Source organism: Phaenicophaeus curvirostris, chromosome 8, assembly GCF_032191515.1.
Source record: "Phaenicophaeus curvirostris isolate KB17595 chromosome 8, BPBGC_Pcur_1.0, whole genome shotgun sequence".
In the NCBI taxonomy this organism is placed as follows: Eukaryota; Metazoa; Chordata; class Aves; order Cuculiformes; family Cuculidae; genus Phaenicophaeus; species Phaenicophaeus curvirostris.
In genome coordinates, this window is record NC_091399.1 from 13339780 (window position 1) to 13357358 (window position 17579).

General features: G+C 36.3%; 1 protein-coding gene across 3 annotated transcripts in view; it reads right to left on the bottom strand.

The window, feature by feature from the left end:
• Positions 1 to 17579, bottom strand: part of DENND1B (DENN domain containing 1B) — a 165178-nt gene that overhangs the window by 76197 nt on the left and 71402 nt on the right. For 2 of the 3 annotated variants that reach the window (XM_069862528.1, XM_069862530.1), the window contains exons 5-9: positions 16450 to 16569; positions 8802 to 8871; positions 6802 to 6882; positions 4459 to 4518; positions 2615 to 2668 (exon numbers count right to left, since the gene is read on the bottom strand). In XM_069862528.1, the coding sequence (XP_069718629.1) occupies positions 2615 to 2668; positions 4459 to 4518; positions 6802 to 6882; positions 8802 to 8871; positions 16450 to 16569 (385 nt within the window). The remainder of the gene's footprint in view (positions 1 to 2614; positions 2669 to 4458; positions 4519 to 6801; positions 6883 to 8801; positions 8872 to 16449; positions 16570 to 17579) is intronic. The other variant, XM_069862529.1, reaches the window with a different exon arrangement.

Consider the following 17579-nt stretch of genomic DNA (forward strand, 5'->3'; position numbering starts at 1 on the left):
ATAATAAAACTGTGCTATTTTACCAGGCTCTTCTGAAGTCAACACTTTTTATTCTACTTCAGCTAGAGCAAACCAGCTTGTTGAAAGACACCAAGCTTTTGCTTTAGCTTCATGTACCAGGACATCAAACTTCCAGCAGCACTGGTAGAAGGTACTGAGTCCTTCCTGCAGCCACCCTTTTCACTCCTAATAAGACACCCACTGCCATCCCCACTGAGGGTTTTAATGAAAGTAAGGTCACCAGCACCTCTCATTTATAGTTCAGACAGCAGAGAAGTGAGGGGAAAAAACAGAAAACAGTTGGGGTGGGGAGGGACCTCTTTGTTCCAGCTGAACTTAACAGTATCTTTTCACGGCACAATGCCAGAGACATACAAGTTCTGAATAAGCTAAGACAGCTACCAGCAAAAATGCCCATGAAAACAGTAAATATTAGAGAATAGGTACAAAAATATACTAATACATTCCACAATACACAAAACATTTGTTTTCACATTCATTATTGTATCTGCAACCAGAACTCTTACTTTTGTCAGGAACAATGTATTACCGAATGTCAGTGTAGGAAGTCTTTCAATTGTATGCCCCAACCCAAGGATGAGAATCTGAACAGTGAACTGTTAGTCTACTTGGACGCGGCCAACACGTGGCAGCAAGGTAATGCAACCCTAAGAAAACAGCAAGGGCACAGCAAGTGGTGAAGGCTTCAAAGCTGGGTGACCCCTCGTGACTGCCAGCATGTTATCGTGACTGGCTGCACCTCTCTGACTTATGGTCCTCTGCAGGGAGTGAGGCAGGGGGCAGAGCAGTGGTTCACCAGGTGCTCTTTGTATCCTTACAGACTCCATTATAAAACAGCTAACATCCGTTAAAGTTCAGATAATGATCACAAGGCTGATCTCCTTTCTTGGATATATTGCATACTGAAAAGATAAATGAAGATCCAATGGATGATCCAGTTTCATGCGAGCTCAGAAATGTATTAGTAATTTGAAGACATAGAGTATAGAGTTATTCTTGGTCCATGCAGTGTAAAACTATAGAAGAGAGACAACTTAGAGCTTTAAGGCTACAAATACACCATTTAGAAAGAATTTTCAAAACTGTCTTTCAAGGGCTACTTTAAACTGGTTGTAAGAGGCTGATGTACTATGATAATTTGAGTCCAATTTATCCCAAATGCTGTCTAACACTGTAGTTGATTCTGATTCATGATATGTTGATTCTGTGCTGCAAAAACTGTGGTAAAGAGAGTTTGCAATCCTGTGCAGACCAATGTGTCTGAAAAGTTACTGACCCTGAAATACATGAAACTTAAAACTAAGAATAAGAAAATTCCATTAATTGCTAATTTACTGTGACTACCTCATCTGTTCACTCCCTACATGTTCCTAGTAGCGTACTAATTTGATTCATACTGGAAGGATGAGATTTTTATCAAGTAAAATATTATTATAGAAAGGCACCCTGAGATTTACTCTTCCTTTCTCCCACAGATTCAACATAATAAATGCACAGCATCACCATTGCAAGATACTGCATCAGCCAGAGGCTCAGACCGAAGCTTCCCCCCATTTTATTCAAGTCGAGAACACCTTCTTCCCTCCAAAACTATATTTTGGTAGAACCTCAAATAATAAGATAGAACAAGAGAATTCTCTAAAATACAGGAACTTCCCCTGCCTGTCCTCATGTGGCTGCATTTCCCTCCCTTGCCAGCCGCAGCCCAGGAGCTGCAGGTCACAGCCTCCCCTCTCACTCACTGTGGGGAGGGGGCCATTGGGGTGCCTTTCCATCCCTCCTCACCCATGCACCACTCTGCCAGCTGCCAGCATTTCCTCATGCCTTCTGCATGTCATGTTACTGTGCCGTCCTGAACCCCCCAACAGGTTCGCTTTCAGAAGGAAGTTATCATTCAGAAGTGTAAAATTGCACATCTACACATCCTTATTCAATTCCAGATTGAAATGCAAGACTGGAAAGCAGAAAGTCTAGAATCTCTTTTATCAGATGTTATCCAGCTAAATACATCATAGAGAATGTGATCTGAGTTTTCACATTTGTGATCTACCCAGAGCACCATCAAAGATTTGGCATCTGTAGAATGTAAGTCTTCATTTAAAAAACAAAAAAAATAATAATAATAACCACCACCATTCCCAGTGCACTGTTACCACCCAAAGGTAAGCAAGTATGGCAAATTTTCAGAAAGCCTAAAACACCTTCTTACACCAAAAAAATAACTGCATATCTTGCTAGCTGCATCTGCAGCTAGCAATGCAGTGTTTAAAGGGCAGGTATTCAAATAACAGGAGGTGCGGAAGTAGAATATATTTTGCATATACAATCCCAATAAATGCAAACAAGTCAAGTAATTATGAACAAAGGGTGGATATAGCAGTAGTCAAAAATACCCTGCTTATGCTTTAAAATGGGTTATTGATGAACACAACATTAACTGCTAGCTAAAGGTTGCAATAATAGAAATCAACTATATTCTAAAAACAGTCTTGAGACAAAAACATCTCCTATTGATAAAAGCAGAGTTCAGCCCTGCCCACAGAATGAGGTTGATAATCTCCTAAATATTTAAAATAGGAAACTGCATACTTACGCTTTCAGGGATTGTTGGCAATCCAGTTATATCAGGAGTAATGAAATATGAGTGCTAATCAATGGGGAAAAATAATTAATAATTTATGCATACAGAAACCAAAAATTCTTTTTTAAAAAAACCTAGCATTTAGGATTTCCAACCCCATCTTTGTTGAAGCAAACAGTCATTTTTCCAACAGCATTCTTAACACTACTAGACAAAGAACTAAGCACATCACGACACAAAATGACAAGCTCTGTTTCAGCACAGCACACAAACCAAGGGAACAAAACACTAGGCTGCAGATTTGAAATAACATGAAAATTAAGCCAGCTTTAAATGTTGTCACAAGCCTGAGAGCAACATTGATTTAAAAATGGCAACCATGAACAAAATGTTAAAGGACAAAATGTATATTTAGAATGGATAAAAAAAATTATTCACATCAGAAAAATGATTAGGATAGAAATATTATTACTTGACATATATTCTCTTCCCTTTCCAAACATCTTTGAAAAAAAAATGTGCTACCAGAAATGCAGGGTCTGACAGCTTGAGATTCTGCAATCATTCATGACATACATTAGCAATTTTATGCATCTGAGTTTGAGGCCATTTAGGATGTAAATATAAATTGGATTAAACTAAAAACAGATGTAATTTAAATTATTCTCATTAATCTAGTACTTTTAGTAGTTATCAGACATGGATTTAGCTCAGTAATTTTAAGGCATTTTTGCATATTAGTCTAAATCTTGAAGGACAAAATCTTTAAATGTGTACTAAGTAAATGTGATAATCATTGACTTTGTAGCTTTTGGTTTTATTGGAATTTTGACATTCTACATAGACTTTCTTTGCTTTTAGTGAATTTTTAAATTATGATTAACAACACAGAGACACAGTTTGTTTTCAACTCAAACTTGAAAAAAATATACCAAAACATAAAGAAATCTCTAAGATATTAAATGTGTCCTGTGTTCATGGAAAAAAAAACTCATACTACAATTAATTCTGTGTAGGAGACTTATTAAACCAGCTTGATACATTTAATAGAAAATATTCCCAACAAATTAGGTCATTTGGCAATAGTTAAATATTTAAGAACAAAAACAGGCTAAAAAAAAAGGCATCTTGTAAACTTCACAGCACTTGTATAAAAAATATTCCAGGTTATTGTTTTGCATCAGAGAAAAAGACGTAAGATTTTTTTTTTCTACTCATAACAGGAAAATATTCAGATTAATGAAATGCCTACATTCTTTAGAAGTACAGTAAGAAAAGAAAATTATTTCCTATATGTAATGAGATCACAGAAATCAAAAGATTTCTGAGTAGTGAAGTTAATAACGTTGAGAAGTAATTATTTATAATTAACAAAGTAATAATATTTCACTCATTAAACAGCAAAGGAAGTCAGAACTGTGAGAAGCAAAGAGCCATTACTGCAGTCATTAGGAGTCATAAAGCAGCAAAAATAATGTGGTACGAAGTCCTTGCACATCTTTGTAAACTCCCTTAGGAAGATGTTTGACCTTGAAAGACATACTAAATTAATAGTTGCTGTCCTGTATAAAGTTTTCTCTAAAATGGACACTAGAAAATGCAACAGTTTAAGGGTTTGGCTTTGGTTGCAGTTTTTACAAAAGGATTACGACACGCACACACATAGCTCTGAAGTTAGATTGATTTAAACAGAATAGGTACATTAATATTAGACCGTTCCTTTAGGCTGAAGACAACAGCAGAATTTCCCAAAGGACAGGTATAAATAAGCTGAAATCAAAAGAGATGTCCTATAGCAAGTAATTATTTCTTTAATTACAACAGGCTATAGACTGTCAAGAGCCTTTTAAACTCACCGATACAAGACAAGGCTGTTTTTTCAAAACTTGCTCACTTGCAAAAATCATCTCTTGGTTCTTGTACAAGATGAGAAAAAGATTGAACAATTGACTTTTTAGTTTTCCAACGTAAGGGCCAAAGATTAATCTAATGGTTGCAATAGTCCCTGTTTGAAATATTGACTTAAAATGTATTCTTCCCCAGTTTGAATTCAAAACAAAAAAGGGGGGAGGATGGGGCACGGGAAATCACTGTTGTTAGCCCTCCATGTGACTTCTACAATGATTTTTCAGACTGTAGCTTCTTTTTTAAGTCTATTACTACTGGTAGTTCCAGTCCAACCTGTTCACAATACACAAGGAACAACAAAGGGACACCAACATAAACAGCTAGGCCCACAAAGTCAGAGTTGAAAGTGGACATAAACTCTTCCTTGCTCCCTGCAGCTCTAAGCACTACAAAACCAGCGATGCCTGTAGACCCAGCAAGCCCCCTGATTCAGGCTAACCTAGTCCTTTCCTGATTCGCCCTGTGGAAACCCACAATATTTGCTCGACTCTAACCAAATCCAAGCACTTGGCAAGGCCTGCATTTAGATAAACACTGTTCAGTTAAAAAGATTGCAAAACTTCTTTGATATAACTGCTACTGGGAACAAAAGTTAATTGAGAAAAGAATAAATTCAAAAGACAGATAATACTGAAAAAATACTAGCAAGCACCAACTTTATTGCAAGCAATTTGTTATGCCAGTGTTGCCAGCTGTATTCACTGCAACATCCATTTCCAGATTCATTAAAACACTCATTTTGAGGTAGACAAGTTCTATGCAAGATGAAATGCAACATTGATAGCAACAGGCAGCATTGTATTGCCAGAAATAGAGAAAAAATAAGTTTAAAACTTCTCCATGTCCTACTGGAACATATCAGGGACTTTATAAAATGTTGTAGCATTGCCAAATTAGAATTGGTTATTATTACAGCTACTAATGATGGCAAAATATAGAAGCAAGGGTACTATGAACTGAAAAATAACTTGAAAATGTTACTCTGACAATAGAAAGGAAAAAAAAAAAACCTAGCAACAGAAATAATTCAGACCATATCCTCAAAAAACAGCATGTTGTTCGCATGAAAAACAACACACAAGACTGGAAGGAATTCCAAATATGGTGGATTACTACTGCTAAAAGCAGTAAAATGTTACATCTCTGAAAAAGGCATAACAAGGAATCTGAAAGATAACAAATTAAAATTAAAAAAAAGGCACGGGTGAGCAAATACTGGCACAGAAGTGGGGGATTCTCCATTTCTGTATGCTTTTTAATAGGGTCAGATGCTTTTCTAGAGTCTGATTACTTAAGCCAAAGTATTTGGCTCAATTCTAAAATAACTGAGTTAAAGGTAACAAGAAATGACACAAATAAGGTCAAGATAATTAATCTAATAATCTTTCAGTATGTGCATCATGGAAGCCTTTATAAAATCACTTCTTTCTGTGCCCTGAAAAATGTGGTAGTTCAAACAAGAAATGGTTTTGTTTCACACAGCTACTTATTATGGGTGCAGTAGTTGTAAAGATGCTGTGTATGTGAGCAATGTCACAGAGACAGGAGAGGATCTGTAGTTTTACATTTCATACAGGCTCCAAAAATTTATTTAAACATGTAACCATATGCTATTTCTGTTAAAAATCTCAGGAACTGTAACAGTGACTGACTCGCTTCTTTGCTATTTCTGCGGCAACACCACCTTGCCACACTGTCAATGTCCAGTCCCACATCATGGAGAGCCGGTGCACAAAAGTAGGGTAGGCACAGACACATCCTCCACTTACATGTGCTGAAAGTTTCATGTAATGCAGTACACTTCTAAGACCTCTCCTACAGCATTTTTGCATGACCAAGCAAAACAAGGAAGAATGGGAAGGAAGGTGGGAAAGAAGCCAGCTCACATAGCTTTCTGTCCAGTCCTGCAAGTCTACCTACTAAGATTAAGAGGCAATAAAAGACCATTAGTGTCTCCCAATTTGCAGAAGGAGAAATCAAAATTATCTACGTGAAACAGCTGGAAGCACAAAAAAACCATAGTTCTAGCACTGTCAGATCCCACTGTAGTTTACTTTCTCATCTGCAGAGCTAAACTGAAATATCTGCTTCTTTATGACTATGACTTTCCAAGAACAACATGAGACAAGAGACAAACTATTCTGCACAGTAAAAAAAAATTGTCCAAGACACTTAATGATGGGAAGCAATGCAAGTTCACTCCATTCAAAAGGTTTGAGTTCTTTTCTTTCAACCATACATACTCTTTCATGGTCAGTAATAGAAGCAAGAGTAATACAAAGCATACTTACCACACTTAAACTGACTAAAGCATTCGCCTTTGGCACAGGATGGCTATACAATGATCTTAACAAATCATTTGAGTCATTTTCCTGTAGGGAATATTTTTAAAACATTGTTAATAATTGTATAAACACTGAATAATTACCATTTACTACACTTTAAAGTATATTTTGATAAAGACATATATATTTAAAGAGGGAGACAATTGCAATTTGCAGTGAAGTGTTTAAATAGTAACTATAAAATTCAGGTCAACTTTACATCTCAGAAAACTACTGTATCTGCAAGTTAAGCCAACCTCTTGCACGTTTCCCTATATACTCCTTAAACGAATCATATTATTTGCAACTGCAAGTAGCATTACCATGTCTAGCTGGCCTAGACATGGTAATGTCTAGGGACATCATCTTCCCAAACAGGAAGCCATTACATTTATCTATTCACAGTTTTACTACATATGGCAACATGAATAGCTACATAGTATAATTCAAAAACAGTTCATCAGAGCACATAAAACAGTTACATAAAAAATACATGCAGCTATCAGACTTAACTAGGAACTCCCACCTTAATCTCCGAAGGAGAAATTCATGTGGGAAAGAGATGTGGCTGGAATTTTTTTTGGCTTATGGTTTTTGTTCATCAAAATTAAACTCATTTTGTTGCCAAATTAAAACAAAAAGTATCAGTGACAAGCCACGGCCAGCTTTTAAACATATTGTTTGCTTACAGGAAGCTTCTGCCTTTTCCTGCGAGAATGATGGTGTTACTGGGTCTCACAGCAGTAAACAAGACTTTGGTTCCAGACGATGGTCCAAGATGAACAGGGCTTGGTCCAGGGAGGGATCAATGCCCCCTAACAGCCTCCTCCGCAATACATACAGCACTAGGCACTACAGCAAAAAACTTTCACACCCTGCTGAAACTTTCAGACCCATTAAGTTTTCTCAGCATAGAGGATAACAGACTTATAATCCAGCAACTCAAACTAGTTGCTGTAACAGCTGCAATGCCAGAACCAGTTATCAGGAAACAAAGGACAAAACAACCCCTACTCCTTCTCTCAAATACAACTTTAACATTTTACTGTTACAGTGAAAGCAGGGCCAAACCCAAAGTCTCATTAGACCATTTGTAAGATTTAAATGTACTCCACACTTTATTGAAACACAGCTAACACCCTGCATTCCGTTTTACATTTTTCATGTTACATTTTCATTTCTTCCCCTTGCATATTCTTTTTACATAAAATCCCATCATTTTCTGTAGGTCATTTACTATAATGCACAATAACTGCTTATTCTATAGTTCATATATTCTTGAAATGCCAGCTTTTCCAGTCTACAGCATATGGCTGACTATTGATGCTTTTTTTTTAATTACAATCTAGTACACTAATACAGTTAAAGTAGAAAGGTACAGCTTTAATGTTCTCCGTAAAGACAGATGCCAGTATTTCCTTTCCTGTGTAATCCTGGAATATGTCTAATTGCTCATGAATATGCAAACTAAACTATCATGATTCTCCACCAAATGCTGCAAGTAAATTTGTCTTGCTAGTTGAGATGACAGAATTACGAGAGGTAGTTTTTAGTTACTACGAAGGGTGAAACAGTACATCATATTTTATGCAGTTCTGAAAAAAAGTGTTTGTAACTGATAATCAGATAGTTCCACAGATCTACAGTTTACAATCAATACATCATACAGATCTCCAGTGATGTGACACGCTGCTCACACTTCATCCAGGACTTGTTTATGCTCAGGCTGACACATCATAAAGGTATATTCCCAGTAGCTTTTTAAATTAATGTGGAATTCAAGTGACAGTGGCAGCTGTACCTTCAGATTCTTTGAATTTCAATATGATGAATGTAAAAAATTGCTCCTAAACTATTCCAAAATTTTAAACTTTTAAACAGTATAGAATTACTTCTTATTAGTTCATATGGTGACTATTATTTGGAGGAATTTTTTTTACACAAAGCAACAGAATATCTAAAATTACCTGTTCTTTTGCCAAATAATCTGCCAGAGTATTCAGGAGCTTGTAGTATACCTCAAACCATGGTAGATAACTAAAACAGGAGGGGAAAAGGCATTTTAGTAAAATGTCAATATTTTTTTCCAGTGTTTATAAAATTCTATTAAAATCTGATTTTGCACATTTTTATAGTATTTCTACACACACACAAAATGCATATAAACTTTCGCCCACAAATTTAATGGTACAACACTGACAGACAGTAGCAAAGCTACATTATTTTATGCTGGACATCTGCTTGAAGTTTCATACCATTTTCAATTCTCTATATTTTAAAGTCACCAAAAAGTCATTTTAAACATTGCCAAATTACATTCTCATTATCTTTAATTGTTAAGGCTTTCAGTAGTTACGTTATTTGCCATTTTTAAATTCTAGGTCCTGGTGTACCTTGTGGACTGTCAGAACTGCTGCTCCCCTGAAGAATGAAAAGCAATTTTACCTGGGCAGATCAGGTACCCTGTATTTGACAAGTGCTACAATGTCATTCAAAGTATAGAAGTCACATTATAAGTAAGAACATTAGTTTCCTTATGAAGTTATTTCTGCAGATAGAATAAACTTTCAAAAATAAGAGAGCATTCACCAATACTGTAAATACACAGCACATGAAGACATGAAAGCTTAAGGGACTTCTAACACAAGTCTGCAGCCTGTATGCATGCAAAACTCTCAGTATTGAAAGTAAATGGAATTCTGTAAACAGAATCCAAGATAAATAAGACATAACTGAAGAGCATGAGAAAAGAAACTCGAACACAGTGCCATCAGTTCCATTTTTATGGAAGGGTTATGTTTTCTTTGTAACACCTCTGTTGTCAGTACACAGCTGGCAAGGCTTTAAGTACAGACCGAATTCTTAGAGCAAAGAAAGAAAGCAGCAGAAATCCAAACACAGTTCTAGTTATGCACTTTCTAGTGATCTTACTTTGCTATCCTTATAAATGCACAACTGCTGGTTCTTCATAAAACAACAAACAAAACAAACTGACACACAATACCATCATGATTTTACTTTCGCCAAGCCAAGAAGACACAGAGGCAATGATTTCTTTTAGAGCCACTGTATTAATGTCTTTATCACACATTACCATACACTGTACTGGCTATTAATCAAAACTAAATCAACCTCTTAATGCTTAGAGATGTTTTAATGCTTGGTATTGATGACAGTAGTTGTGACCTTATTGCATTTGTTTTTCAATATGTTCTCATACAATCATAAAATTTACTTCACTGCACCTATGTAAGGCCATTCACTGCTTACAGGTACGAACGCTGCACACCCCTGGAAAACACTCACCATAACAGCACCTGAAACATCTGATCTTTTAGTTTTCTTTCACCTAGGACTCCTGTTCTATTATCTTCTGAAACCATGTTAACCTGGTCTTACATGTTACTGAAACACAACGTAGAAAGGCAAACAAAATTGTTCACCACAGTGTACAGAGTATCTGCAAATGTCTGAGCTACCAAAACATTTCACCAGCCTAGAATTACAAGAGTGACTGGAACACCATTCTAGTATTTTGTCTGAGTCAAACTACAAAGTTGATATAAATCACAAAGTACTTTTATAACACTGGACACACAAATGGGTCAGATTATCTAAAAGATTTCCACTTCTGCACTAGTAGTGTTCATCACCCCAGCATACTGTGTGCTAGAATGCTCTAAATTTTTATCTGATCATTCATTTTTCATAATGAGCATTTATGAACAGCATGCTATAAAGAGAAATGCTCCTACTTCAATAAAATATTAACCGTATTTCTTTCTTGTTTCTATGATCACAGCTCCCTTCTTACTGTGAAAAGAAAACATTAAATGCAATTTTTAAGTCTATGGATAAAAAGGTCAAATTCATTATTTGAAATTAATGAACCCTAGCATAAAGCCAAGGGAGATTTTTCTTTCATACAGCAAGGCATGCTGACCAGAGAACTCCTATAAGAATTTCCTGCTTTAGCAAAACCAGGCTGATGCCACACTTCCATGTCTACATGTAACAAAACAGTGAAGAAAAACACTGTAAAAACAGACCGCTTGAACATAGTTTTAAAATGCCAGTTTCCTTCTGAGCTGAAAGGCTGGAAAAAGAATTGCTTTAAGCCTTATAACCACAGACACAAGGTTAACATAATTTCAACGTGCCTCTCAAACCTGAAAAATTAAGAAAATTAAACAAGTGCTCCATTATATTCTATGGCATGAGACCAAAGCCCATCAAGACCTGTCTTCTGCTTCTATCCACATCATTTTCAGTTCCTAAAAAGCATGGTTTAATTGTAAATTTCTTTTGCTAGTATTTTACTTATACTGTACTTAATACAACATAACACTATAAAGGTCCACTGCAAAGCAGAAAAGTTTCCTTTATACTTTTCTTTATGCATTTGCTAATTGCTGTTATTTCAGTATAATAAAGAATTGCTACAGTTGTTGTTTACATAAATACTAGAGTGCATTTGTGTGTGTCTGTACACAATGCACCTCTCTGCATTCAAAAGTAAACATAAAACCAGGTTGTGTTTGTTCATAATAAAAGCAGCTATTAGTTAGGTGTATTTTAGATTCTCAAGTCAAAGAAATACAAGCTCTTTCTACTTTGTAACATTCTCAAGCCTTTCAAGCAAAATTTTTGTTCTAGCACTGGCTGATTTTGCAAGCTCTTGTGTTAATAATCCCACTAACTTATTTGCAATAGTCAAGTAAATAGATTTATTCACAAATGAGCTTTACATCTTTATCCAGTATATCTTATCCAGTAAAGCATTTTATGTGGCAGTTAAGTAAGAGATTGATAAAAAACAAAAGCATTACAGTTAGAAGAATCTTTTCAGGTGGTCCTGTTACCAGATCTTCCAAAATTATTAAATCTTTGTTTAGCACAGAAGAACTAGTCTGTGTACAGAAAAGTCACCCAGCACACAAACATCCATTAGTATCTGTTAAATTGGGTAACATTTTTTTTCAAGTCAGTATAGAAATGCACTCTGCAAAAAAAATAATTTTTAAATGGCTGAATTTAACAGAGCAGACCTGAACTACATTACTGCTAACTCAAAACTGTCATACTGATACGTAACCATAGCAATGGATAAAATAATCAAAGTGCATTAGCTTACCATCATATGTGTATTCATAAAATTATTTATGACCAGTGCATTTTGCAATTAATTAGCCACCCTACCACAACGTCAAAAGGTTATCAATGAAGCCCCTCCACAGTAAATAAAATACGAAGAAAAACAGGGCTTTAATTTTCAGTTCCAAAATATTTAGTAGCCTAAACTTCAAATAAAAATAATTTAGGTTTTAAGCTATGAAAATATCATTGGTTTTTTGTTTATTTTTAAACATACAGACTGACTTAGTATTCTGCATGTTACAATCAGTAATTGTTTGAGAGACAAACATACAAGACAAACACACAACAGCCTCCAACAAGGTACAACAATTTCTCTATAGTTGTCAAAACATTTTTCCCATAATAAGGAAAACCATCAAAACATATGCAACATTGTTTTAATAGAAGTGTATTCCCTGGCTGAGGATACAGTGGTCTGTTTATTTAAAAGTACAGCCACTGCCTGTCACAAAAGCAAGAGCCCAAGATATTTCATGGTTAATTAAAAACGTACTTAGCATTTTCTTTTAATCCAAATGAGCCACAAGGCAGGAGCTCAGACTTTTATTCAAAGTCACGCATAATCCTTGTTGCCATAAGTAGACTTCCACCTCACTAGTGCTTCTACTACAGCTCTGATAAAACTTTTACATTCACGAGTCAAAGGTTAAATAAAGGAGAGGAAATGTTTTCTGTCAAATAGTCAGGTAACCACTAACAGTCCTGAACTATCAGCAGGAATCTAACTTCTAGTAATCAAATAAAACTAAGGAAACTGCCTTTCCGTAACTATATGTCTAATGTCTAGGGGCTACTTTTCTGTCTGGAAAATTGACACAAAATGTGTAAAATTGAAACATTCTGCTTCTAAGGGATTTGCCTAAAGGAAGAGCAAGAAAGCTTAAAGCATGGTCTGAACTGAAGAACTACAAAGGCTTATTACATAAACCTGTCTTCCTTATTACAGCATTACATTTGGAAATGTAGGTGACAATTTTACAGTCCAAAATTAACGAAATCTAAGACAGAGCATTTTAATGATGCATTTTGTGTTCCTTTAGATATCTAAGTTCAACTTCAGAGTCCAACAACAGTTTCAAGACTTTTAACATAACAAATTTCAGTCAAAGTATTTGAAATTTGTACTAAAACCATTCAGGTCATTCAAAAAGAGTTTCATGTAAACCCACAAGTATTATTCCTACTGCACAGCAGTGATATTTAGAAACAATGTCCAGAAGAAATAAGTCTCCTTCTATTATTCAAAACTGAGTATTGAAGTTTCTACTGAACTACTTCAAATCTCAAGCAAAATTATTACTTAAATCAAAATATACAAAGTAAAACCATTTAAAAAAAAATCCAGTGTAGTATATAAGTACAACACAATGTATTGCAATATTCCTGTTGTGGTACCCCTTGTTCTTCTGGACTGCATTAGTTCAATAGTTTGTGGACAGGGAGGAGGTGACACAGCAGGATTCATAACAAGAGCTCCACAAAGCAGTCATGCAGTTTAAAAATAAGACAAAACAATCCTTTTGCAGAAATTGCAAAAACATCTGGAAAATAATCCAAGATTTATTTTCTCATCTTACTGTGATTTTGCACTTACTTGCACTTTGAATTTGGCAACTGCAGTCAAGCTCTGCATGATCATTTTAGACAATACTGTATCACAATAAGTTCTTCAAACAAAAATGACCAAGCTGGCTACCTTGGGAGATTTTTATTCCCCTGTATAAACATATAGAGAACTTAACACATTTTGATTCAGGAGAGAATTCTACTTACACAGTTCATATACACGCATATATAAAACGCTGAACATTCCCTGAAGTTGGAGAAGAATTTTATATGTACAAATATATTTTCTATTTCAAACGATCCAGTTTAAACCAGGACAATGTGGCAGCAAATCCAGAGATGATTTCCTTTAATTAGTGTTTCAGATCAATAAAGAATTATAGAGAGAAGTCTCATAAACCACAAGAGCGTAATCCTAGAAGCAGCTTTAGGTTGTTGGTGTAAAACCTGAGGATGAACAGCCATTTTTTCAGTTTTCAGTTAAGAACACCATTCAGCAGTTCAATTCCTACCTCTTTAGCAGCCCTGGCATGGGCTAACACATAGCCTGGTACCATCTACAAAAGACATTCACAGGAGAAAAGTTGTTTCCTGTTCCCTATGCACCAGCCTACCCAAGTCTCTATAGTTTTTCCTTCTCATCACTTTGACTGGCTTGTTCCTGCTCTTCTTTTCAGAGATTTACTTGGATTTTAGTTACTTGTGACCATTGCATTTAGTTAACTTTTCTGTATTTGACCATCTCTAGCAGTCTTTGTTAGTCTTAAGTCCCAGTTAGCAATCTTAATGTATTCCTCTTTTTTGAGGCAACACGTGTATACATGCATATGTGGATGTGTAGTTAGAGATGGTATTTGTGTACATCTGCATTTGCGTGTTTATATAAAAGTCTATGATTACCGTGTACTACTTACTGTGTCCATGTGTGTGACAGACAGGAAGTTTGAATTGCTTGTAAGTCAGAGCCATGTGTATCAGTGAATACAAATTTATGCTATTTTGATATATGGAAGACAGTGAGTGTGAACATGTATACACTCACTTTATGTACAAAGACAGCACTCATTTGCTAGTATTTATTTGATTTTGGTTATTTAAGATCAACCAGCATGTACAAGGGACAGTCAGATAAAAAGCCAAAAGAAATCTGCATGTGAGTCTTCTTTCCCTTGGTCACTTCTAACGACTCATGGATTCAGAAGAGAAACCAGACTGAGTACTAAAACACATCAGATGAAAATACTGATGCATTCTTTCTGTCTGAGCTAAATGCAACAAATTGCAGAGAAACAGACTATCAACCTAGAAGTACAATGCTATGAAGGTAGTGCTGTTAATGCATTCAGCTATGCATTGTAAATTTGAAATTGTCACAGTAAAAGCAATAAAGGCAATAGTCTGATTATGGTTAGGTGAAAAATTATAGCTTGTCACTTTTCATTTTCCCAGTTATTTCTACTAAGTAACAGACCGTTAACTAATCTTTAGCTGATGTATGTCTGTGGAGAAACGTTAAAAGAAATATCCAAGTTTACACCAGCTGAGAATCTGTATGTATCCTTTGCTTTGCAGCACCACATACAGTATTTAAATACGAATACTTGAGTGTGTGTAGCTGATTAAACATTGGTTATCACAGCACTAGAAGCCAGCCAGCCACTGCCAGGAGTACAAGCAGTGTAATTACTATTTAGTGGTAATTAGTAATATTGGTAATTACTATTTTTTGAAATATATTATAGCAAATTGCTTTTAAATTACTTGCCCAAAAACATCCATGGTACTGGCTCTCAACGTTAGTTTGAAATCTGTTTAAAAGCTCACAGAAGCCTTCAGGCGATATTTTCAATAATTTTAAGCACTATGCTACAAGTTTCTGTATTGTCTGGTCTTTTTTTCCCTCTCCACATGTTCTGCTGCTGCTATTTTTCTACAAGCTGATGTTGAGTTTGTCTCCCTAATAGCACCTTCCATGTCTGCTTGGCTTCCACATTGTCCAAATATCTAGCAATCTGCTTTTCTCCATAAGCTTCCCAGCTTACTTTCCAAAATTCTCCAAGTTGCCCATTTTCTGCCAGTGGTTTGGCTGTTTGGCAGCTCATGCCTCCTCTTTCACCTTGTGTTTGGGGATCCTCAGTTTGAAGGCAATTATACTTCAATCTAGTTCTCATGTGCTGCTGAACTGGATGTTCCCATTTCCTCTATGGGCATTACCAGCTGCTAGGCTCTTCTTAATTGGAGTGGTAAATTTGCCTTTTAATTAAAGCACTCTCTGCCTTTTAATTAATTTAATTAAAAGGGTTTTAGGACAGCTAAACAATTGATTTTTTCATTACCAAAACGATTATCTTACTGGAAAAGAAAGAAAAAGCGGAGGGAGAAACAAAGTATTTCACCAGGGTGAATTTCTCCATCATCAATACCTCTTCTGCAACAAAGCATCATGCTCATTAAGAACTATCTGGCATTTCTTATATCAGATATAGTCTGGACAAAGAACATGGACAAGACACCCAAAAATCATACTTTTGAGGAGAGGGATGCATAAGAGTTCATATTAGTGCTAAATTGACTGGATACTTGTCAAAGATCTCATTAGTAAGTAGAAATATCCACATAACATTCAAAGCCCCTAAAGCTGCAGTGTACTGTTTTCTGCTTTCAAGCAGAGATTTCACGTTATTTAAATAGAATAATTTAGCCTCACAGAAGAATACCATCACATGGGACTTGGGACCACTTTTCATGTGAAATCAATGCTAACACTGATGTAGAGAAATGATTCTCTTACAGAGAAGTAGAACACATTAGCAGAGGATTTGCAAATGATATCTCTCTCCCGCATTTTTCTTATATTCACTCCTTAACTCATTTTTTCTTATACCACCTTACCTTAGAATACAGAGGCAGACCTTGCCTCCTGATGTCAAACGGCAAAATCCAAACCTCTGCTTACTTTCAATGTCGGTGAGCACGAAGGTAAAATGCTGTCCTACTTGGTTTTGGGACACCCTGAAAAATCAGATACAGAGCATAAGACCACTAATTTGCATAAAATATGAACATTTAAGTCATTGGTCTCTATCATTTTCATGTTCAAATCTCACTATCCTTCTCTCCCTTCCCGCCATACAGGTTGCCTCCTGTACCCCACTCCCTCCCCTTGGTATAGGTGAGCCCAGGTTCTTCCTTCAGGCGTGTCTCCAGCTGCTGCCCCAGAAAGGGACGTCTCTTGGCAGAGGGGGCTAGGGCTTAGGGCTCCCTGCTGCAGTTGTCCTGCAGAGAGTTGGTTGCAGAGAGTTGTCCTAGAGCCCTGCCACCCTAGGCCTGCACGTCGGCTGACGTGTTCAACACTATCTGCCCCAGTCTAAACAGATGGGGCATTTCACAGAATCACAGAATCACCAGGTTGGAAAAGACCCACCGGATCATCAAGTCCAACCATTCCTATCACTCACTAAACCATGCCCCTCAGCACCTCATCCACCCGTCCCTATTTCATAAGGTCTCTTCCTAAGTACGGCCTAAGCAGAGCCAGTACAAGCCTACCATAGCTTCTTAGCTATGAGCACACCCCAACAGTGGAAACTGGTAATCAAAACAAAGGTTTAAAATTCTACAAATAATTTATTAAATATCATAATACAGGCCTGGCTTAACAGAACCATTAAAAGCTAGCTTTCTTTCCCAGGCTCCCCTTCCCTTCAGAACAGCTTTACTAGTTAAACCTGAAGTCTTCCCACACACATCTTCCTCCCTTTTTTGCACTACACACCGACCAACAAACAACTTTTTTCCTATGTTTTCCAGTGCAAACTTCTTTGGTTCTGGAGACACGAAAGACAGAAAACAATCAGGAACAAACAGCATGAGAGCTAAAATAATAAGTAATATTATCTTCAAGACTGTATCAAAACATGTGTCCACTTGAAACAATAAATTTACATAAAATTCCCCTGGCTGATGTTCCAGCTTCTATCCATCAGGATTTTTTTTCTGTTTCTACCTCCCCTCCAGTGTCA